At 36.3% G+C, this 24,499-nt stretch overlaps 5 protein-coding genes across 8 annotated transcripts; 2 read left to right on the top strand and 3 right to left on the bottom strand.

Annotated features, from left to right (window-relative positions):
- The first annotated feature begins 522 nt into the window (after positions 1-522).
- LOC121263764 (uncharacterized protein At2g34160-like) lies at positions 523-3,107 on the top strand. Its single transcript, XM_041166832.1, has 5 exons — positions 523-757; positions 1,382-1,430; positions 1,894-1,956; positions 2,043-2,107; positions 2,879-3,107. The coding sequence occupies exons 1-5, from the start codon at positions 635-637 to the stop codon at positions 2,966-2,968; spliced, it is 390 nt and encodes a 129-aa protein (XP_041022766.1). The 5' UTR covers positions 523-634; the 3' UTR covers positions 2,969-3,107.
- Positions 3,108-3,819: 712 nt separating this feature from the next.
- LOC121263761 (adenine nucleotide transporter BT1, chloroplastic/mitochondrial-like) lies at positions 3,820-6,660 on the bottom strand. Its single transcript, XM_041166829.1, is given in 4 exon segments — positions 3,820-4,543; positions 4,698-4,859; positions 5,718-6,044; positions 6,047-6,660. Coding segments are annotated over 4 exon segments (1,191 nt in total). The 5' UTR covers positions 6,275-6,660; the 3' UTR covers positions 3,820-4,069.
- A 2,059-nt stretch (positions 6,661-8,719) lies between these two features.
- On the top strand, positions 8,720-10,086 carry LOC121263759 (EG45-like domain containing protein). Its single transcript, XM_041166827.1, has 3 exons — positions 8,720-8,875; positions 9,366-9,645; positions 9,908-10,086. The coding sequence occupies exons 1-3, from the start codon at positions 8,761-8,763 to the stop codon at positions 9,912-9,914; spliced, it is 402 nt and encodes a 133-aa protein (XP_041022761.1). The 5' UTR covers positions 8,720-8,760; the 3' UTR covers positions 9,915-10,086.
- A 3,286-nt stretch (positions 10,087-13,372) lies between these two features.
- LOC121263755 (putative ATPase N2B) lies at positions 13,373-20,200 on the bottom strand. 4 transcript variants are annotated; one of them, XM_041166822.1, is made up of 14 exons: positions 19,768-20,200; positions 18,810-18,946; positions 18,557-18,699; positions 18,132-18,277; positions 17,786-17,865; positions 17,372-17,629; positions 16,692-16,802; positions 16,232-16,354; positions 14,963-15,084; positions 14,814-14,883; positions 14,649-14,741; positions 14,314-14,441; positions 13,864-14,005; positions 13,373-13,772 (listed from the first exon to the last, which is right to left on the bottom strand). In XM_041166822.1, the coding sequence occupies exons 1-14, from the start codon at positions 20,183-20,185 to the stop codon at positions 13,644-13,646; spliced, it is 2,100 nt and encodes a 699-aa protein (XP_041022756.1). In that variant the 5' UTR covers positions 20,186-20,200; the 3' UTR covers positions 13,373-13,643. The 4 variants fall into 4 exon arrangements, 2 of the variants coding, with proteins under 2 accessions (XP_041022756.1, XP_041022757.1); XM_041166823.1 differs by having other exon boundaries at positions 13,646-13,787; XR_005940334.1 differs by lacking the exon at positions 14,314-14,441 and having other exon boundaries at positions 13,632-13,772.
- A 2,535-nt stretch (positions 20,201-22,735) lies between these two features.
- Positions 22,736-24,256, bottom strand: LOC121263758 (probable sugar phosphate/phosphate translocator At5g25400). Its single transcript, XM_041166826.1, has one exon. The coding sequence runs from the start codon at positions 24,042-24,044 to the stop codon at positions 22,995-22,997; it is 1,050 nt and encodes a 349-aa protein (XP_041022760.1). The 5' UTR covers positions 24,045-24,256; the 3' UTR covers positions 22,736-22,994.
- Between the last annotated feature and the right edge of the window lie 243 nt (positions 24,257-24,499).

Genomic DNA, 24,499 nt, shown 5'->3' with positions numbered 1-24,499 from the left:
ATTACTTTTTTAATAGTAGATTTTATATATTTTTTTTTAAAGAAAATGGGCAAAACCTATAATTGACTGACTCGATTATTTTTATATATGAGATGAAATAAGATAGGATAAAAGTTGAAAGTTAAATAAAATATTATTATAAAATATTTTTTTAATATTATTTTTATTTTGAAAATTAAAAAAGTTGAATTATTTATTTTATTTTAAACAAAAATTATAATAATTAAATGAGATGAAGCGAAAAATTTTATAAAAATAAAAGAAAAATTTTGTAAAAATAAATGAGGCAGTAATGGATGTGCCACATGTTCGTTAGTGGATGGATGTGTCACGTGAATACACGCATCAGAATTCCCAGCGTGATTTTGTTGACTTTGGGTCAGTGTACTGTTCTGTGAAAGCCCAAAAGCCCACGACATGAACAGCGATGTTCTAAACCTGTTAACCCAATTTATTAAAACAATTCTGCTACAGGTACCCGCCTTCGGGTACAAGTAGCATTTTTCTTATCAAAAACCCTCGACTCCAGTGCTGGTCGAAAGAAGGGTTTTTCAGTTTTAAAGCCCTTCATCGTCCCAATCTGCTTCAGAGAGAAACAAGAGAGAGAACTGTGGGATTAGGAAACAAGTAGAGAATGGAGGGCATCACTGAGGGAGTTAACAATATCAACATCACGGATTCTTTGTCCATCAAGCGGAATCGCATCCAAGTCTCTAACACCAAAAAGCCCCTCTTTTTCTACGTCAATCTCGCCAAGGTTTTTCTTTTTCTTTATTATTATGTATTTATTTTTATATAATTTCACTTTCTCAACATTTCTTAGCGACGTTCTCTTCCTCTTTCGTTTGCTAAGAAAACTCGAGGAAATAGAAGAGATTATTCTTTGGTTTTTGCTTCGAACTCTTTTCACTCACGACCGAACGGTCTGGTGTTATTTACCGTTATTTAATCTCGTCTCCCTTTTTGTATTAGTTAATAATATCTGTTCGTTCGTCGCTTCTACGAACTGGGCTCTCACGCTAGGATTTCGTTTCATATTGCCTGCGTTTGATTGCTGAGAATATTTTTTTTAATCGTAATGCCAGTTTGCACATTATGCTCTGTTTTTACCCATTGAGAAAAAAGAACATTGTGCTCTGTTTTATGAGACTCTAGTTAGTCCTTTCGCCGAGTAGTGTTTAGGGTTTTTACATGCTCTTTGTTGCGGGCATGATTGAGCTTATGTCGAGCGTAAAATAATAAATGAAAGGATTTTTTTTCCTGGGATTAGGAAAGTTAATGGGCTCCGACAGTCCGATTAGGCCGACTTGGTTGTGCATGTCCCGTTATATCTCTTTGCCCTTTCTTTTAGTAATTATGTATTTTAAATTTTTTTTTCCAGAGGTACATGCAGCAACACAATGAGGTGGAACTGTCTGCGCTGGGAATGGGTAGTTTTTTAACCCCCTGTTTGTTTCCTTGTGTACCATGTAGTTCTAGTATCTCAATATGGATGTCGTTTCTTATACATATATTTTTTTGTTATTGATATCTTTTGTATGCTGGAAATGCATTTAATATTTTTGAATTCAACCCTTCTCTTGCCGATCACAAGCTATTTTTGATGGGTTGCTAAGTTTGCTGATTGCAACGTAGGAATTCGATTTTTATATTTACCATGTCTGTTGAACTGTGAACATCTGATAAATTCTTGTATTACTATATATTGTCTTTGAGATGTTCACCTGCAAGATGGACTGCCATCGTCCTTGTAGAAGACATGATTGTGCACAATACGTGTATAGTATATTCAAAGAAGTGGGGAACTATACATTTTTTGGACTGATATAATTTATACTGTTGAGAGGTTTTCTTGTATTTCTTAAAGGATGGACTTTTATGTTGTATCTCCAGCTATTGCCACGGTGGTTACTATTGCTGAGATTTTGAAGAACAATGAACTGGCTGTTGAGAAGAGTGAGATCCTTGCTCCTTTTCCAAATTTCATTTTTCTCTCAATCTTACTCTGAAAACTTAGCTTTGGTGAAAAACAATGCATACAGGGATCGTGACTTCCACTGTTGACATGAGAGAGGATGCTGGAGGGCAGCCCATTCAAAAGGCAAAGGTAGAGTGTGAACGTAATATATGTTGGAAATCTAAAGAGAATATGTAACCAGGCACCATCTGGTTATTTTGATAACATTTACATTTTGGTTTTGATATTTTATTGATTGGTGGACCACCAATACTGGTAAGTTGGGTGCATGATCACCCATTTCCTTATTGCTAGCACATATGATTTTATTTATTGATGACATCTGGGCAATCCTTTCTGATTGAAGTGTTATGTGAATATCGTTCTTCTTTTAGGAGCTGCTTGAGGATGTGCCACTTTGTTTCAAATATAAGATGACTGTAATTTTGATGAATTCCCATTCATCCAATATAGCCACTTGGGTCTACATGGTGTGTGATCTGCTTCTATAGAAGTGGGTGTGTCAAACCCCTTAGAAGAGCTAGTAATTTCCATGAATTAGGTGCTTATGTTTGAGAACTTTAGGTTTTCTGGCCCTTCAGTCTGTTGACTATTGATTGTCCTCTGGTAGATGATGATTCAGTCACATTCAAAGTATTAGCGTGTATGATTTCAAAAAGGGTGTTCATGACTTGTTGATTCTTATCTATAGCTGCATTTGCTATAGTGTTGACTGTCCCATCAAACCAGCAGCTATTTGTGTCTAGAGGGCAAAGGTTTGGTTGTAGCATGTCTTAACCAAATTACTCTTTATTCATTCATGTAATTTTAAGCCTGTGACTTATCAAAGGATTGCAACTCTGATTTTATTTCTAGGCTGATTTTATTTCTAGGCTGATTTTGTGTTGTCTTGTTTGCTAGATTGAAATATTGCTAGGAAAGTCGGAGAAATTTGATGAGTTGATGGCTGCTGCTCAAGAGGAAGCCTTAGATTACGAGGAGCAGAACTGAAGTGAATTGTAGCTTGCAACTATGTGTTTCTTAGATTGGTTTTGTTTAGCAAAGTTAACCAGCTTTCATCATATTTCTTTTAGGAATTTTTGTAAACTATATCCTGGCTATAAAAAATTCAAATTCGTTTCTTAGTTAATTGTTGTCACCTCCTTGTTCTTAGTTGTGTGGATATTTGTGCCCTCTCTTGGTTGAGCATCTAACTCAGTTGACCTCACTCTTTTGCTGTATAGTGGCCACTTTAATGCGGTTGTTGATCTGGCAGAAGGCCAAGCTTTGTTAGCTTTATCACATTTGGTGACATGCTTAAAACAGTGTCACCACGCTGTACTTGATTGTGTCCACTTAGGTTATTGATTTCAAAATAAGCCCGTGGAAGGCTTTCAAGACTCATCTCCTTGACAATGGAGCTACCAATACTGAACTATCGTCTTAACCTTTGTGTTAGGAAAAGCCGAGAAAAGCAATTGAGAATTTTTATTCTTTGAAAATGGGAACCTCCTGGAACTTCGGAACGACAAACCAACAAAAATGTCTGAACATAAAAGCAATGGTCTAAAACATTTGCTTGTTTGGAAAAGTTTCCCAAAATTAACGAAATTTATTTTATAGCAGCCAATGCATGAAATACGGGTAGTGCCCACAGCCATCATTCTAACATACTTTAAATTGGTATTCATATCTTCAAAAAAGCATCAGATCTAACCTCAAACAAGGCTCATTGAACTAAGTCACAAGGTAGAAATGAAAACAATAGTAATCCAGAGGCGAGTAAACAATAAAAGAACACAATAACTTAACCCAAAAAACTTAAGCAAAAAAAAAAAGTGCTATAATTCTTCCCTCCTTACTCCGAGTGAGACATTTTGTGAGATCTTTCAATCATTTCAAAAAACTCTTAATGCTTCCTCAGTCTCTCTACCAGTATCCTCTTGCATGCTCTAGAGCAAATGGAAGATACCCCGACATTTTGGTGATTTCAAAAAACTCTTTTATGCTTCCTCATTATTCTCTACTAGCATACTCTCGCAAGCTTCGCAGCAAATGAAAAAATAATTCCCAGCATTTCGTGAGATCTTTTGGTACTTTCAAAAAACTCTTTCATGCTTCCTCATTATTCTCTACCAGTATCTTCTTGCATGCTTCGTAGCACATGAAAGAAATCCCGGCAGCAGGGACCAACTTCATGCAGCTAGGGCCAAGCCCTCTATATAAACCCTGAATCCCTTCTTGTTCAACTATGCTTGCAAGTGCATGGATCACATTCTTGTATACCTGCCTTCCACTGAGAGCCCCCACCTGCATGTGCTTGCGAGCCACCTCAAGAGGAAAAGTCGCACTACTTGAAATAGCTCCAGCCGCTGACCCAATTAGAAGGGTTTCAATGTTGCCAATCTTCTCTTGCCTATAAATTTTACGATAGGTTTTCCTTAATGTGTCGTAGGCAAAGTAATTAGCGGCGGCATATGGAATAACACCAATAAGACTAGGGGTAAGGCCTCTGTAGAGTTCAGCAGGTCCCTCTTCTTTCAGTATTTTAAAAAATGCATCAAAGAGTCCCTTGTAAACACCTCTCTGCAACAGCCACCATCAAATTAACTACCAAATTCATACTCGAGATAGAAACATTTTCTTATAAGTAAAATTTATTAAGTGAAATTTATTAATAAGCGCAAAAGGCACAACCCAAGTACGTAGGAAGCATACAATATAGAACATGAATGTTTACCTCTACGGTTATTCGGGTCTTGACTAATTCAAGAGGGTATGTGCACAAAGTTGAACTAACTCCAGCACAGGCCCCAGCAACTAGTGAAGCAGGAATTGGGAGTTTAGGCCGTTCCCCAGGTTTGGGTGACAATTGCTTGTTGACTGTATCATAAGCAAATAGCTGGTATAGAAAGTAACACAAATATTTAGATACAGGACCAAACATTTATTAAATCTAATGTCTTGAAAGTTGACTATACCCTTGATGTATAGAGGTGAGTAGTAAAGATTAATTTTCTTTTGCCACACATCTCTATGGAGAGTACCAAAAGAGAATGCACTATGTATAACTGCCTCTCTTTTTTCTGTCCAAAACTTAAATACATGAAAATTGGTCCATGGACACATCCAATTCAGATTATAAAGAAAAGGGGACAACAACAGACTAGGAAATAATAGAGAACCTATTTGTAATGGCAAATTAACTCAATTGCTATCAGATCCAATGTAGAAAACTTAACGTAACCAGTTGCTAAATTTTATTTCATTTATTATAATTTTTTATTACAAATAATTAGACGTCCAAGACCGTGTCTTCAGAGATGATATCTCTTATTCTTGGTGAAACAAGATGCATTTTGTGTTTCAAAGTGAAGAATAGACAGTGCAAGTGTGCAACGGCCACCGCCCACAAAAATGCACCGTATAACTTTTTTCGATTTGTATACAGGTTCATATTCTTGACAAGGCAACAGAAGTTCCAAAAATTGATGTTTACCACACCAGAAAATTAACACCTTCCAGGGGGTGATCCAAGACTATTCTGGAGGACTAGTGATGTCATGCCAAAACCATACAAGTATAAATCAGAATTCAGAAGAGTTGGATAATCAGAATAACATCAAGAAAACGTTTTATCACACACGCACACTACTCTCTCTCTCTCTCTCTCTCTCTCTCTCTCTCTCCCACACTTACCATTGTAGTCAAAGAAAGTCAAAAATAAAAACGAAAATATTGCTCTGAAGTGTAAGGATACCTCTATCGCCTTGCTAGGCGCAACCCGAATCACATTGACCAAATTACCCCTAAACAATCCCTTCCACCCATCAGTCTTCATAATATTTTGGAAAACCTCAGTAGTAGAATGCCCACTACTCCCAACCATCAAGTGCGTCCTTATAGTCTCCAGCGGTGCCACTGCCGTCCGCGATATCGCCCCGGCTATTGCGCCGCTTATCAACCTCCTAAGCGACGGATTCGAGACCTTAATTTTCAACTTAAGACCGTTCTTCGTCTTCTTCTTCTTCTTCACAATCCCCTCCTCTTCCCGCACACCAACTATCCGAACCCCCTCCGGGACGACGTGTACTTGGCGTACAAATCGGTGTACGGTACTTTCACGCCCCTATTGTCTCGGGAGTCTGGAGGATTAGGCGAAACGCCGAATCCCATTCCAACCTGACCAACGCTGGCGAATAAGCCTCCGGGATGAAAGAACCCCTCTTGAAGGCTCCACTGAGAGCCCAAATCACACACGGAGAAAAGCCCATCCCGTTTATCGTCGAACAATTGGAGTCCCTCTCTCCTACCCATCAATCAAAAGGACCCTGAAATATGCTATCTTTCTTGGGGTTCTAGTGAAAAGCCGAATATTTTGCTTTGATGGGGTTTAAGCGAATTCAGAGCGTTTGGGAGGGCAATACTCGGTTTGAGGAAATGAGAATGAGAGAGAATCCGTGCAAAGGTTGGCGATGCCAGAGTGGAGGCGGTGAAAAGGAGAGAAAAATGCTGTGAGGGGAAAGGAAAATCTTAGGGCAAACCCTAACAAAAAGGGAGAGAAAGAGGGTTAGGTGATCTCTCTCTCTCTCTCTCTCTCTCTCTCTCTCCCCTCACTCTGCTGCTGTTTTTGTTAACCTTAAATATTCGGTGTTGCTATTTGTTAGGTTTGCCTTCGGCTTTGGTTTGCTTGCCTGTCTCTCGGTGGGTGGGCGGCTGTTGGGTGAGAGTCCAAGACTCCAAGGTATCTTTCTCTGGTGGAATTATATTGAGGATGTTCTTGGTATTTGCAATTTACAAACGAACTATTTTACCAAATTATTTTTGTTTAAAAAATGCTATTTATATTTATAATTTTATGCACGTAATTATATCCGGTCACTTACTAAAATGGTGAAGATTTTAAAATTTGAAATATAATTTAAAAAAAAAAATTATAAAATGAGTTGGATACTCAATATATATAATATTATGCATAAAGTTGTATGTACATATAGCACTGTCTTTTTTTTTTAGTAAGAGAAAAGTTAAAGCCGGTCGTGTGCCTTTCATATTTTTACACTCATCAATGACAATTTGCCACTTAGGAGTTGCAAGAAATTCTTTTCCACACCCGCATGCAATAAACTTTTTTCCCTACTCATCAGCAGCAATTCGTCTCCCTTTTCCCTCGCGCAGCGATTCCTCTCTCCCCTTCCTCGCGCAACATCGATTTCCGCTCCTTCTCCCCGTGCCTATTTCCTCGTAGGCCCTGTTGAAATTGTTGTCGTGAAATTACACAGCCTCAACGTTGTGGCTTCTAGAGTCCAGTCCCCCAACCTACTCCGCAGCCCCCCTCCTATATTTCTTCTCTTTGCTCTTCTTTTGCTTCCTTACTGTTTCTCCTAGATGAGAAGAATCGTGCATATGGTGATATTTATTTGAATATGGAAGAATAAAACAATAAAAAAGCGAGGTAATCATAACTAAGCTATTTACTGGCAGAAGTTGCAATGCATTAGATTTGCTAACAAACTCTCAATCCCTTTCGGCCTCTTCCCTCTTTCTTCTTTACACAAAATTGTGTCTGCAAATAGAATTTTGTAAGTTGAAGATGACGAAGGTGGATGCAAGAATAAAGATAAAATTAGTAGAAAAATACCTAGATGAGTCATGGATGACGTATTCCAGTTGAGGATAAAGATAATAAAAGTGCCACTCCATTTTTTGCAAACTAGGATTTTTTTTGTTTTTTGTTTTTGTTTTTTTTTTTTTTTTTGCACATTCGTTTATATTATTATTTTTAATTATTTGATATTACAAAAAAAAATTATGAAAAGATGATAAATAACATTATTTATTTATTTCATCCGAACTGCAACAATGGCAGCAATGGTTTGTTTTTTATTTCTACCAAAATAATCCATACAGAGACGTGCATAATTTGTAATTGATTTGATTTAAAGCTACAAATTAGCAAACGTAGATCAAGTTCACCCAATAACAGTATTTTTCCTGTAATGATTAATAACATTGAAGTTTGAAGATATTGTTACTTAATTTATACCATTAATTCTAAGTCTATAAAAAGATACTGAGAACATTGATTTATTTCCTTTCGAGTCTGGTCATGACAGCATCATGGATACTTGCAAAGGAAAAGATAAATAAAAAAGAAGACAATTAAGAACGATTAAATACTTTCCATTTCCCTTAAAATTTGTTTTTTAAGCGTAAATAAAGAGATCACAAGATTTGGAATCTATATCTATCGAGATTTTCTTACAAAAATAAGAGAAAAATATTATAAACTGACAACTATATTCACAACACTTTACACAATTATATTAAAAAAAATAAAAATAAAAAAACACAACTAACACGTTTAGCACGTGCAGTTTGGGTCCGAGCCCAACACAACATTTGGTTTTGGTAGACATTGATATTCCTCTCAGCACTTTAATTGATCATCATCTCCGTCAAAAAACCCCCACCACCACCTATAGCACGTTCGTTCAAACATCTCAAAATAAATAAATAAATAAATAAATAAACCTAAATATTTGACTCACAGTCAATGCAGTTGTCGCATGTGCCAGGTAGGTCCAAAATAGATAATCTCAGCAAAAACGCACGCTTCTAATATTTTGGGTCAAAAGAGTGCGGAAATATAAAAAACTCAAATCCAATATACCGCAAAAAATAAGAGAGAAAATATATCGGCTGACCTTTTTATGGGTGTCATTAATTTCCTGAGTATAAATAAGGATGCGAGCAAAGAAATTAATACTCGGGAACAAATAATTAGATTGAAGCAAAACAAGATGCAGACATCCTTTATAAAAATATCGCTTCTTGTTTGCTTATGCTGTGATGTTATTATTCTTCGAGCTCTGGCGGATATTGGGACGGCAAAGGCTTATCCTTCTCCATACCTACGTAAGTACTAAATCATATATCTATATATATATATATATATATAATTCAGACCTTCTGATCTCCGGACGGCCGGCCAGTTGTATGTCCCGGCCCGAACGTCTGGATGTTACCTATTCATGATGATCATCTTCAAAAACCCAGCCAGCTTTCACGGTTTTTGAATGTTCAACATTCATGATATATGATATCTGGTCGGTCTTTATTTCAATATATATAATACGATAGATTTAATTAGATATTTAGGATGATTCTAGTTGGAACATTCAGAAAGAGTTTTTCAACTCTGACCTGCTGATCATCATCTAATTGGAATTTCGATCCTAAACCTAGCTAATTAAAAATGAATCCACTTTAATTCACACACACACACACACACACACACACACACACACATATATATATATATATATAACCTGAAAAAGTGCAAATCTTGATCTATCTTGATCTCTCGATCTGCGTTTAAATATCTATTATTTGGTTGATGATGAAGCAACGAGATGCAGCGGTAAAGACGAGAATCAATTGCCGTCGGACGGATATTTTGCAGCGGTGTCAGAGGGGCTTTGGGACAATGGAGGTGCATGCGGTAGGAAATACAGAGTACGGTGCATAAGTGGACCGAGCCATCCTTGCAAAGGTGAAGACATAGTGGTGCTGGTTGTTGATCATTGTCGTGGCACCTCATGCCCAGCAACAATGGCCCTCTCCATTAAAGCCTTTAAGGTCCTCTCCAGATTTACCAACGTCCAAATCAACATCGAATTTATGCAGTACGTAATTTCTTTTTTTCTTTTTTCTTTTTTAATTAATATCTTTTCATCTTATTAATTAGATCCTGATCATCACGTACTACATCATTATGCATGCAGTAGCTAGTAGTAGTACTACTAGTTACAGATAGATCATCTTGATCACACGATATATATTTATATATACAAATATATATATACCATATATATAATACTACATGATAGATAATTTATCGTGCATGCTGATATATACAACGCTACCTCCTTCGTTTTGCATTTGCAGGGTTTAATCGTCATGATTAATTGATCATGGAGTAGCCGATCGAGCAAGCATCATGATCAGTTGCAAGAGAATCTTGTCATGTCCTATATAATTTGTTTGGCGTTAATTTGATATATAATTTATAGATATTCTCTTGCTGAATCGTATGTATATATATAAATATATATAATATTTGTTAAGTACTAGTCTTCTGAATTTCCATGGAAATTAAGGGTTTCTCCATATATTATTTATATAATCACGATCACTATAACAAAATAGTAAACGTAAGAGCTAGCTGCTGGGTGGAAGTGATCATTAATCAGTGCTAGCTTGCTTGCTTTTTTATAATGCCTTTATCAGCTAAGCTACCACTAAATTGACCAGCACATGCAGAATGAATATCAGCATTTCTTGTGTCCATGTCCATGTTTCTCTGATTAGTCTACTGGCCTCCTGTACGTGATCATTCATTATATCCAACCATAGTACTACAAGTCGTACACGTTTACTAATTAATTAGTGATTCTTGCCGTATATTATATAGAATAATTCTACTTACAATTGTAAAATTTATAAACGTCACGTAATCGCTTTGAAAAAGAATAAAATTTACTATTAAAATATTAATTTTTTTCACGTAAATCTTATATTTTATTCATTTTTTTTAAATAATTACGTGATAATTACATAATTCACGATCGTAAATATCTTTTCTTCATTATATATATATATATATATATATATATTACTGGTGGTCAACTCGATTTTAAGCACGCTTGCGCAAATCATCCACTAAGAATTAAACAGTACTAGTACGTACGTAAGATGATTAAACAGTTGGTTTAATTTAAGAGGAATGCTATGTGAATCATGCATAGTGTGATCAGCAGTTTGACCGATTGCCTTTTTCTATTTTTATTTTTTGAAAACAAAATCTTAGGAAAGTGATTATTAATAAATTTGTGTATATTTTTTAAATATTTAAATGTGTAAAAAATAGATAAAAAATAAACATAAAAAAATAAAAAATGTGCTTATGGTCCTATTATACTAGAAATAGGACTCTGCTTCATTTGAATCGTCAACTCCTTTTAACTTATCTCAACTTATTATTATAACTTTTTCAAATTTCAATACAAAATATAATAAACAATTCAACTTTTTCAAATATCAAAATAATAATAATATTAAAAAATAATATTCTAATAATATTTTATCATCTCAATTCAACTTAACTTAATTTAACATCCAAACTCAACCTTAAAAATATTAGTATGCCACCCAATTTTATTCTCTCATTTTAACTGTTTATATATTTAAATTTTTATTTATTTAATGATTAAAGATGTGTATACTTAAGAGCATTGGCATTGGCATCATCAAAAGCCTAGCTAAATGCAAAATTTGATGAATTTCATCAAAATAGAGCTGCATTGGATTAGTCAAATAGATAAATGTGAAACTTTGAGCTACAGTAAATGTATAGGTTTCTTCAAATTTGAAGGTCTACTATTCATTCATCAAATCTATTTTTTATTTACTTTTAATCTCCAAACGTCTTTTTTATTCACGTGTAATCTCCAACCGTCTTGTAATAATAATGTAATAATCAAATTAAATTATTAATCAACATATGATTAGTGTAATTATAAAATATGAAAAAAATAAAAATATTTTTATTAAAAAAATAATATTATATTATTTTTTTGATGAATTCAACACGAAATGAACTCGAGCACAGATCCACTTCAAAACAAATGAGTTCGAGTTTCCGAAGACCACACTAGTTTATAGATCCACACCAGTTCAAGTTGCCAGGCCAAAGACTACACCAGTTCACAGATCCACAAGAGTTCAAGTTGCCGAGCCGAAGACCACGAATCACCGAAGAAAACCAAAGCACCAAGTTAAGATGAGAAGCACCAACGCAAGAGAAGTTCCAAAATGCACTCAAATCGCCATCAGTTTCTAGCAAGAAGAAAACCAGAGCAAGATGAGAAGCTAATCGCCGAAGACAAGAAAATGCACTCAAATCGCCATCATTTTCAAGTAGCATTCAGAGAAAATCGTCAAAGAAAGTTTCTGGCCGAAGAGAAGCACAAATCGCCAAACAAAAGGAAGAAGATGAGAAGCGGAGAAGCGAAGCGGGAATCCGAAATGCACTGCACTCTGTTTTTCTTTTTCTTTTTTTTTTTTTAAAAAAAAAAAGCAGCTGCCACGTCAGCTAACCGACTGCGCGGCGACTGTAGCCCGCGACTGTACATAGCGAAACTGTTAGTATGCACGACACCATCACTCAAGACCGGAGTGATAGCTTGCTGCCAGTACTCTTGAGTCCGTGTTCCAGTACGTCCTGACGTCTATTGCAAGTCATTCAACTAAAGATCGAAGATCCTTCTCTCTCTCTCTCTCTCTCTCTCCCTCTCCGCAGGAAATCTCGAATCAGACCATTTGTATTTACTTCAACAAAAGAAGCGTGAGCTTCTTCGACAGAAGAACTTTTTTTGTCCTCTCCCTCTCTCTCTCTCTCTCAATAGACTAGGAATTGAAATACTCGAGTGTGGATCACTTTTACTAACTTATTATTTATCAAGTATGCATTCACGATGATAGCGAATTTATTATTTCATCTTGAAACAGTAGATAAAACAAAATCAGACCGGTGGGAGCAAGAAATTTCAGTAGATCTGCATATCATAATTTTAGGGTTTAGTTTGAGCGAGTAAAAAAAAGAAGAGTTAATAAGGAGGTGATTCTAATTATCTGAATTGATTTGTGAATAATAATATCTTCTAAATCTTATTAAAATATTTTTAAATGTAAATAAGTTGATATATATATATATATTTAAATATATAAAATAAACTAAGATGGATTTTTTTTGTACCGTGAAGTCCAAACATAATAGTGTACTGGTCGATTACATGACTTATCACTTATTTTAAACCAAAATCGAAATTGATGCTCATGTATGTCCCACACGGTTTTAACCTTTTTTATTTATTTATTTAAATATGCACTACTTATAAATACAATCGTGTCTTCTTACGTTTGGATAGTTAGAATACTTGAAAAGTATTGAGAATGTTTATGAATGGTAATGAAAAAGTAATAAAAAAATAATAATAGAATAATAAATAGTAAGTAAAAAGTAATAAATAGTAAAAAAATAAGTGACAAGTAATAATAAAGTAAAGAATAGTAGTGAGAATACTTAAGATATTCTTAGTACCCAAACGTAGCCTTAAAGGGAGTTCTGGTAAAATATAGCACTACTGCAGGCGGAATTCTAGAAAAATAAAAATGAACTACTTATAAAGTGGCAAGGCGAGTCGTCCACTAATCTAAGTGGGTTGGCCTCCACGTACCCCACCGTATCCCTTCATCTATTTGTGACGTTTTGACCGAATGACATCTCTTTCACAACGTCTTGTAATGCATGCTCAAGAAAACGACACAAACAACGAATGATGCCCAGGAACGAACAAAAAGATTGACTCACTGATCCATGCACGATACCTTCAAGGGCCAAGAACAGGGCACTTGTGCCATGACAAAGACAATTATTCTTACACCATCCTTTCCATTATTCTAATTTCCTTTCCTTTTTTTTTTTTTTTTTTCTTTCTTTTGATAGAAAGGGTTTTCCTTCTTTATTATTATATATATATGTTTATGACAAAATAGGAAAGTCCAGCCTAGCTAAGTTGAAATAAAGATACTGATCCGGATGATGAAGGCCAGAGATTGATGACTATAAAGTAAAGGTACTACTGTTTGTGCAGTTATTTTCATATTCTTGGTGTGGTCTCCGGTAATATGGATGAAGAGTAGGGACTCCCTCCAAATATAAAGGCGTCTGCATTTCGATCAAGCGAGAGACCTACACAGGCAGCTCCTATGTTATATATAATTACCAGAGATAGAGATAGAGATAGAGATAGATCTAAATGGGAGGAGGAAGCACCACTTACTGCTCGGCGAAAAGCAAACATCTCTTCTTGGCCGGATTGCATTGATATAATACCAGATGGGGTACCTCCTGAGCTCACATTGCCTTCTGCTAAAACATCTCTGCGAAGTTTCCCGCCTTCTATCTCTGTTTCAAACTGGAAACTGGAAGCATAGTACACTAACTCAGAATCACAGAGACATAATACACCTCAGACCACCAAATACACAAGCACTATAGAATTTTATTTTCTGAGCCAAGCACTATAAATTCATTTGTAAATGATAAGGATTACAAACAATGAAAACGAAATAGTTCTTCTAGTATTCAATGGTCCATTGAGAAACATAATCTTTCCTAGTGATGGCATGCCAATTTGGATCACATTTCGTTTTGCAAGGAAAAAAAGAATGAAAGAAGAAAAGAAAAGAAAATGAATCAAACCTTCAATTAAAATAAGAACAACGCTCACCTCTCCAAATCAAAAAGTGTACCCTCTTCAGTACCTTGAAATAATTCATCAATTGAAGAAGCTGCTAAACAAAATAGGTGGCAGTGATGATTGTATAACTCATCAATGAGCGTGATAAACCGCCGTGCCTGTAAAGTGTACACTCAATGTTCTTTAAATGAGGAAAAAAAATATATGTGAAGCGTGGAAATTTCACCATCTTACAATATACCTCGGGCGAACAATATTCTGTGTCTACAGCAAAGATTTCTTTTAATAACTTTTGGCTGGTTAAAAATCAATTAAGGTGAACATGTCACAGAAACACAAATAACCCTAACAAGAACCAACAGTACCTTGTCACGGATTCGCATGCTCATATTCGGAATGTCAGATATGAAGATGGTATGATAATTCTCTGCTACTGCAATATAATCCGCAGCACCTACCTGAAGACAATTAACAAGGTCAAGACGTAAATCTCAAGCTGAAGAGAGCTCAGACATGGGAAAGAATAATACCGGCTGACCACAGAGATACTCAAATGTGAACCTTGCCACTCCCTCACAGCATTTAGGAACCTCCAATGTTCTGTGTTCTAAAAAACATGCATGTCTTTAAACTGCATAACAAAAAAATTTCCAAGTAATAATACTAGACTAACAAGTACCTGCCAAACATCACAGGAATAGTATCTGTCAAAATTTGTCCTCCCAAATGGTTGGTAACTTCACACCATATTTTCTCAAACTTATTTACAGCAATGCTATTTAGGGGCCAGAAGTAATGAGCCTGCATGTTCATGCAAGTCAAATTTCAACCATCAGAACAAAACATTCACACACAAATATGCAAATTGTGTTCATGTAAAATTTATTTTCGGGGCATAAGTTGCTAGTATATAATGTATATAATGATGAGTTATTGATGCATATGCAACATATTCATGAAAAAAAATGATGACTATATGAAATCACCACTTATTCCAAAAGCTTAAACAAATGAGAAGAGGTATATTTAATTATTTATATTTATCTGAACACTCCCCTTTACATGTAGGCCAGACTCCCCTTGAATGAGTAAGATCAACACATGGAATATTTAATTAAATGGGATGAAGTGTAAAGTCAAGGTTTGAATTCAGGACTTTTATAGCTGCTCTGATACCATGTGAAATCACTACTTATCCCAAAAGTTTAAGTTGATGAAAAGAAGTAGATTTAATCATTTATATTTATCTCAAGAGACTAAAACAACAACAATGATAATGGTGCATTAACAAGAGCTAACCAACATATTCACAAATGGACTTGTGTAGATGAGCAGCTATAAAAGAGCCAATGTTAGCAACTAATATATCCAATGAGAAATGAAAACGGAAGCAACAATTGCTGACGAGAGAGATGGGAGAGATGGCTAAGATGGGTAAGAGTTTTTTGGTATTTTAATGAGAAATCGAAAGAGAAATACAGTCCAAATGGCAGATAAGAATGAACAAGAAAAGTACTTGTGGATTAAAAAAAAAAACTTGGAGTCTGGAGCACCAATGTAAAAACAATTTCGTGATGAATCTGTTAGAGACTCTGATTTTGGATAAATTTAACAACACAATTTTATTCATCAAGAAACATCAAAACCAAGCTCTATTCGTAAGTAGTTCTATATTTAGAATTGCAAAGTTATTTTTTTCGATATGCCTGAATTGCAAGCATCAATCTATTCCTATGGTATGCAAGAAAAAGCATTGATAAGAAGTTCAAAAATTTTGCGAATTTTATTGTAGAGTTCTGTGTAGTTGAGGAAATATCTATTTTTCTCACTTGCTTCCCTTCGAAGACTCTCTTAGTTGCTTTCATTCTTCCAGAATATTACAAGTCATGGCTCCATATTTGTGCTCAGAAAAAGAAAATAGTAATAACGAAGACTCCTAATATCTCACCTCATCAATAGATCTTTGTGCTATAAGACGGCGATAATCAATCTCACTTCCTATCAGAACAATCTCACAATGCTTCTCCAATTTGGCTAAAAATTTAAGGAATATCTCCTTCTGCATACCATCCTGCATGAAAAATAAAATGTTGAAAGGAAATAAACTTAGGGCTAAACACCTTCCAGGGTAAAAAAAAGAGTGAAAAACAAACAAAGAAACTCCGGAAACTCTTCACACTGTAGGAGGTGATGTCTGCAACAGTCAAGCAAGTTCTATACAATAATTTGAAGCTATCTTAGCAAAAGATTCCGAACTTAAAATGCCTTCATCAATTCTCAACCAAGAAAACACAGAAACAGCTGAAACTGATATGTGAAGATAAATAGAAACATAAATGCATGTTATTACCGAGGAAAAAAGGCAGGAAATAGGTCGGCTTTTTCAGTGATGCAAGTTAGAGCCACACCTGATTTAAGTCATTTGGTGCTCGGTTACTGGTGGCCACAATAACAGTTCCAGTGCTCAACAATCTGCTCATAATTCCAGATAAGGCTACAATAGCAAATACATCAACCGTCTGAAATAGAAAGCAAGAAATCTAAGTCAATAATGAGCTGAAAAGTCCTCGAGCTGGTTCCTTTATCAACATGTACTTGCCCCTGTGAGTATTCTCATATCAACAGAATGTGAAGAAATTGCTAAAATCTGAATACGGAAAGTTGGGTGGAAAAGAGATGCAACTAGATCGTTCAAAAATGAAAATAACTAGTTCAATGTCCACCTTCCAGCATATATTAAAAAAAAAAAAAAAACATCCACTGCATCATATAAAATTGCTAGCAGGGCATATGCATTTCACTCAACAAAATAATGGGCATTTTGTTTACTCTCTTACGGGGAAAAAAGAGAAAGCCCCCTTTACTAGTTTACCATCATCAAATGTACACAAGATTAAAGTGGACTTCAAAATTGTATAAATAAATTGCCTGTCTCCCCATTGAACACGGAATGAAGGCCCAGTAGACCTTTTGACTTACAATCCCAAGAGATTAAACTAACAGCGAAGTATAACAGTAGAGAAAATTCAAAATAGTGATGCCAAGATATCAATAAGAGAAAATTCTCTCAATTTATATAATGCCAAACCTGTATTTCATCAAAGCAAAGAATGCTAGCTCCTCTTTGATCTGATCGCTGGTCAATGAGAAACTTGTCTGCTACAGCAGGGAGAATATTTTTCATCTGTATGTCTTGCTTGTATCTTTCTTCTGCAGCCAACCATTCCTTAACTTTTGTATCAAATGGAAGATTCATAATCCAACTAGAAACGCTAGACTGCAAAGACTTTTCCTCCACCTGGCTCTTCCATATCTTATGCATATGTTCATTAATTTTAAGCATAGCCTGAGCATAAAAAAATACAAATCAAACATAACTTACTCCGTGTGTGTTCAAGAATACCATAGTCAGATGCCAAATCTTCAATAGACCATATAGAATGCAGGAATGATGATCATCATACTTGGACCAGGTGTTGTGAAAACATAACCAAAAGCTCACCTCATGAAAGTGATACCTTCTTCGATGTTTAACAACTCCATCAGTTGCACTATAAAACATATCCATAAGCATTGTCTTCCCTACAAAAACCACAATAATTAACTTCAGTTAATTGTATTATTTTCAGTGAACCACTTTGAAACAGTTAAATGGACAGAGAAACTCAAAATGACTGTGAAGGCAAGAGGCTTATATCCACAGCAACATATTTTGCAGTGAAGAATGATGGAATAATACATTGGGAGATGCAGTCAAATGAGAAACGAAAAGCATTTTTTGCCGGCAAGTACTGGCTTTAAAGAAAAGTATTGACTCTAAAGATGAATAAATTTTTTTAGCATAATACCGCTTCCAACATTGCCATATATATATAGTCCTTTTGGGGCAGGAGGAGCAGTTGGACGGCGACCAACAAGAGAATCTAGCTTCTTCTCTCGGTTGAGATATGAAACCCATTTCCCCACTCCCGATTCTACATTTTCAGTTTTTTTCCTGAGTCAAGAGAAAGTTCTTAAATACAGAGATGAATCAAAAAATAACTTCATACATTTAATAATGCACAGACAATATATCCCACTACCACTACTACTAATTGTGGCTGGCCCAGTTGTATGGTTTATGGTTTTACCAAACACCCCATTAGACATTCTGACGTGCCTGGTCAATTAGGTGCAAGGTGAAGTTCATAGCAAAGAGCAATCACTGAAGTAGTAATTAGTCCAAACTTAAAAACATGTCAAGATAGGAATTTACACAAGTAATGTGCCTCACCTGAACATCCATCTTTCAACAAATTTACTTCGATGCTTGTTAACTGAATCCCACATGCCTCCCTGCTGCTTCAACTCAGCTTCCTCCATCAAGAGTTTTCGACGCTCATCCTCCCTGCCATTCTCCCAATTAGCCAGGTTTACCTGTAAATTCCCAAGGGAAGATGCAGAATTATTCAGAGTGTAAATGCATATGGTTTCCAAAGACAACTGAGATGTCCAACGTATTAAAATGCCAGAATTCCAAACCATACATGATATTCCTCCATGTCTTTTTCATACTGGTCCAGCCTCCCAAGTAACTTCTCTAATTCCAACGCAACTGTTTCCTGGTAAGGATCATGTTGTAGCTTCCCTTGTTGAACTTGATTCCTGTACTGTGTGAGTGGTCCTGAAAGAGAAGATTTCATACGTAAGAACCGGAAGATGGCATCAAGAAGGTGAAGTTGAATCAACGAATTACCAGAAACTCCTTGCCTTTATTTTTTTAGCTCTTATTCGATCTTATTGGGGTGGGGGGAGGGACTGCTGTAATGCATAAGGCACGGTTAGATATGCTAGATTCCACATAGTCTACCAAGGAAACCCACATGCCATAATTACATTTTTATGTTTGACACATCATATGTAATTCTGGGGCTTCTAGTTGGGAAAAATCTAAAAAGCCTTTGGCGTCTCCGCATGAACTATTTCAACCAAGTCAGGGTGCAATTGGGTGGGGCCTACAATGATTTCTCTCATTCTCGCCAGAAATACCCAGATTTCCATGTGCCATAACATTATTCATTCTTCTCTATCCAGTCAAATTTTCATTTTTAAGGCCAGATAAGACCGCATTCTGTAGTTACCAAACAGGTCTCGGCGCTGTAATGTTCGCATTTATAACATATGGACAGGATTTCAACCCTCAGCCTCAAGTTTCTATCACAGAAAACTTCGATTAGACACGGACGAAGTGAAGATGAAAATTTCACCGAGAGAGAGAGAGTAATTAAGTCCTGACACAATTAAAAAAAAATTATGCAGCAGAAAATTCAAAACCAGCTAAGACATATAATTCCATTTTTCTTCATGAGATATAAATCGAACGGACATGATATGAGATTCTGTGGACATACCTTACAACATACTGATACTATGATATTATATACACATATATACAGAAACATATATACCTACATAGGCGGGTGTGTGCACAGAGAGAGAGAGGACCTGAAGGCTGAAGAGAAGATATATAGGACGGATCAGAGTAGGGGCGAACCGCATTGATGCGAGACTTCAAGGTTCGAGGAGCTAACTCTAACGAGAAAAAAGATGAAGCGATCGAAGCGGCTCTTCTCATTTTCTCAATTCGTTCAGCGTCTCGCTCTGTTATCCAATGATTTCGGAGACGGAGCAACTCCGGCTCGGAATCAACTTCAGTTTGACGCCTTTTGGTTTCCCAGCAACGCCGCCGGTGAAAATATAAAGGAAAAAAAAGTGTACTCGAGGGGTAGATGGTCAGTGACGTGGACAATGTATTAGCCGACCAAGTGGAAAGAACTGAAGGTTTTCGACGTGGACAGAAAACATCACGCAGGATCAGAGCATGACGAGGTCGTCGTTGAATCCGACGGACGCAGTTGCTCATCACTCCACTTAGGACTGCCCCATTTTATCGACGACTAGGATCGTGACACGATGATAAAAGAAGGATGATGATCAAGAGTAATGTATTTTAGAGGTAAGTATTACAATTTACAAGGTAGTCTTTGTAAAATCTACCAACTAAATTAAATTTATAATTTTTGATAAAAAAAAATATTATTGACATAAAAAAAAAATTCAAAAAAAAAAAATTTGTTGATATAAAACATACAAGGACTCAACTGTTAAAAGGGATAACTCCACAGAAATACTAAGATCTCAATAAAAAGAGACTTCTACAAGCCCCTCTCCACTCTCTTGAGATCCTCTCTTTCTGAATTTTTACGACATATAATTTCATGAGTGTAAAATCATTCAACATAGTGTCCTCAAAATACTCTTAGATCTTTGTTTTGAATCACATAAATCTATATATATTATTTAATTTAATATCAGCATCGTATTGGAGCAACATCATTTTGAACTATTGGGACTCGTTTGGATTGGAGATAAGATGATTTTAAATGAATTGAATAAAATATTGTTAGAATATTATTATTATTTTAGGATTTGAAAATATTAAATTATTTATTATATGTGTTAAAATTTAAAAAAGTTATAATGATGAGATGAGATAAGATCGTTTCCCTATTCAAACAAGCCTATTAGCCTTTGACTCTCATAAAATTGTTTCTCATCATCCTCTCATCGTCCCATGATGTGACATTAGATGATCGGTTCACAAATAAAATATAATAAATAATCTCTAATCATTTAATAACACATCATAAGATGATAAAAATTGAGATGATGTGTAGCATTATTCTTTATAAAATTGTTGTAGTAAAGTTTATAGTAAATTTAATATTTATCAAATAAAAGAATGAAAAACAAATTTTCACCAATCACGCTGCAACGCAAGCAGGCTGGGTATGGTATAATTCTTAAAATATTTTACAGAAAAACGAAAAATTTAAGTGAAAAATAATACTTGTTTAGATTCTCATGAGTTGCAGATCAGTTTTTCAGTGTCAAAAGACCAATTAAAAATGGGTTTGTCGATACACCAGGTCTTATGATGACAACCTGCGTACAACATTCATCACATTGTAGTAAGTTAAAGGCTGTACTGTCAATCACATTTATACGAGTGTTAATTCAAAGAGCCTCTGCCGCTGACGCCGCTCCATCTTACATTCAAAATTTTCTTTTTCATTTTTATTCGTATTTTTTTATTTTTTTAAAATATTTTTAAAAAATATAAAAAAATATATCAATACACTAATAGTCACTTCCTTAACTATTAAGTTAAAAAAAATTAAAATACACGAATATATCAAAATAAGAGGACAAAAAGAATAGACAAAATAGCATTTTTCAAACATTTGTCTCTCATTCTTATAGCTTGATGCAACTTGTCGAGAGCACTACTTTGAATTCATCAACAGCCATTGGTATCTCCTTTCATGGATTCGTAAAGCATAGATGGGTATGTCATTGCTGGAAACCATGTAGTGTCAGCATACGTGCCTTCCCAAACCATACATATTAGATTTGATTGGATCATTTTTTTTTTCCTGAAAAAGGATACGCTGAGGTTGTTCAAGATAAAAGAATGCAAACTTTCACGTGGGTTCATCTGTGAATTTCACCCACTGGTTCAAACATCAGAAAATCAACAAGCTGAGGGAAGTCTTCTATTCTTATGGGAAACAGAAAAAAAAAAAGGCACATAGCTTGACATGGTTTAGCACTATGATAATTGTACACAGATACCCTGTAAAAGTATATCAATTTCCTTCAGAACATGCAGAAAGTACCGGGTTTCCAGTCTCTTGGAAACTCGTCCTTGCCTAGATCTCTAAACAGTACCGCTTTATGACAAAGGCAAAGGAGAAAAGCCACGAAAAGGCAGAATAAAGCGTAGAACATGCAGACAGAAGTTAACCGGGTTTCCAGTCTCTTGGAAACTTGTCCTTTACCAGTTCTCTTACTGGTACCACTTCCAACTTTGTAACTGCAAGCAGAGGAGAAAAGCCAGAGAGGTAGAATAAAACGCATGAAGTTAGGAGATAAAACATGACTGAAATCAAAGGCTTATCTAGAATGGCAAAATGGCCAATGCTCGATTGTCAGAAACCTAGGGTATAGGTGGACGAGAGTGATCATAGCATGGTGCTGGGATTTAACCATTGCCAATGAACAGGAGCTTGCATATCTCAAATTCAACTACCTCTCATCCGGTTAGCAAAGTCACACCAACAGGTCATGCACATTACTGAATAAAAAGAGGCAAGCCTTAAAGATTGCAATTTCAGAGAGATTATAGTACCAAGATCATTCTTTCTTATTTCAGAGAGATGTTTTTCTCCCTTTCATTCAAAGACTTAATTTTCCAGATAAATGTTATGATATCAGACGAATTGTACAATAGAGCCTAAAATGTGGGCTTTCTTGCGATGTACATGCATGCAGATGCCAAATCGTAATCGCATCAAAAAACAATTCAACTGGCAAAAATAAACAACTATGAATGAATAAGCACACTGAAAAATTTATAAGAACGAGCTCCTACACAAACATAATTCAGAAAGGAAAAAAAAAAAAAACACTGAAAACAGAGAGCATTTGAGATTCTTACTCAACTAAGCTACAGGAATGGCGCTAAGCATTAGATCGAATCTCAAATTCCTAAACATTGCTAAAGAAGACAACCCAAGCTAGCAGACCAAAAGCCCCAAATTCATTCCTTTCTTCTTATTTCCATATTTTTCTTTTCCTTAAATTAAAAATTGCTAGAACTCCTAGTAAGCCTAATCCTGCGATTCGTTCTTCCTTCCCAGTCCGTCTCCTTCCCTTTCTTCCAACAACCTTCCAGACTCCTCATCGGCCTGCGCAGCCTTCTTCTGCGCCTCCGCCGCCTTCAGAGCCTGCAGTTTCGAGTGGTTGTAATAGGCAACGCCCAAGAACGCAACGAAATACCCAAACAAATTAATGGGTGTCACTGTGTCCTTAATGACGGACCATGAAAACGCGATCAACAACCAGTCCTTTACCACACCGGCGACATTCATGGTCAAAGCCGACGTCTTTCCCACCAGCAAAAACACCGCGAGATTCAGGGCGAATGCACACAAAGAATTGGTCCCGAAGATCACGAAATCGAAATGGAAGCTAGAGGACTCCTTCAACACCGGGTACTCAACGAAGATCCACGGCAGGGAGAGGAAAGCAAAGCAGCAGGGCGCGACGTAGTACAAGGAGGTAATGGGGTTCAGGCTAATTCCTTTGGAGGTGAGTAAGATTTGGATCATGACGAGCCTGGTGGCCTCGAAAGCCACGGCACCCAATTGGAGAAAGACGCCCCAGGAGTCGAATCTGGCTTCACCGTAGGCGGCGATGGCAACGCCGAGGGAGATGGAGACCATGTTGACCATGGTGTCGGACTTGAAGGGATCTTTCTTGAAGAGGATGCCGATGGAGTAGACGGCGACGGGCATGAGAGCCTTGAGCATTTGTATGAAGGAGACGGAGAGGTAGATGTAGGCGGAGTTGGAGAGCCAGAGGGAGAGGGCGTAGAGGGCGCCGATGGGGACGACGGAGGAGATATAGAGCTCGCGGGACATGGAGACAGGCTCGACGAGGCGGAGGACGCGGACGAGGAGGAATGCGAGGGAGGAGCTGAAGGCCATGTGGATCATGGTGAGGGAGATTGGGTAGGGCCAGTTGTACATCTTCTTGTCGAGGATATACTTGTTGTAGACGATAACCGTGAAGCTCAGGGTGATCCAGATCAAGACGTATGCGTAGGCCAGAAACGCCTTCCTGACGACGCTGTCGCTAAGAGCGCCGCCCCTGCCCATTGTCGCAGTTACTCTTGCTCGCGCTGCGGGTTGATTCGGAGAGTTGTTCACTTATTTGGGTCTTGGGTGTTTGGAGCGGAGTGGGGATTGGGACTCTGGGAGTTTAAAAAACCGAAACTGAAGCGGAAGAGGTATAGTGCAAGACACAGACCAGAAGCCGATGAAGAGCCTGTTGTGGTATGAGATTCTATAACTAATGTGGCTTTCATTTCCCTTTTTGCGTATAAATTTGGAAGAGAACTGACTTAGCAGAAATTTTATAAAAAATAAATTTATTAATTAACATAATAAATTTGTAAATTTATGTTTATATAATCTATTTATAATTAAAGCATTTCTCAATTCATAATGTCTCGGGAAGTTATCACCTTTTTTTTTCAATAATGAAAATTTATAAAACAAAGATAAATTCTATGATTTTGCAAGCATGAATACATTATATCAAGTATATAAAA

Source organism: Juglans microcarpa x Juglans regia, chromosome 4S (genome assembly GCF_004785595.1).
Source record: "Juglans microcarpa x Juglans regia isolate MS1-56 chromosome 4S, Jm3101_v1.0, whole genome shotgun sequence".
Taxonomy (NCBI): Eukaryota; Viridiplantae; Streptophyta; class Magnoliopsida; order Fagales; family Juglandaceae; genus Juglans; species Juglans microcarpa x Juglans regia.
This window is presented reverse-complemented; position numbering and strand designations above follow the sequence as displayed.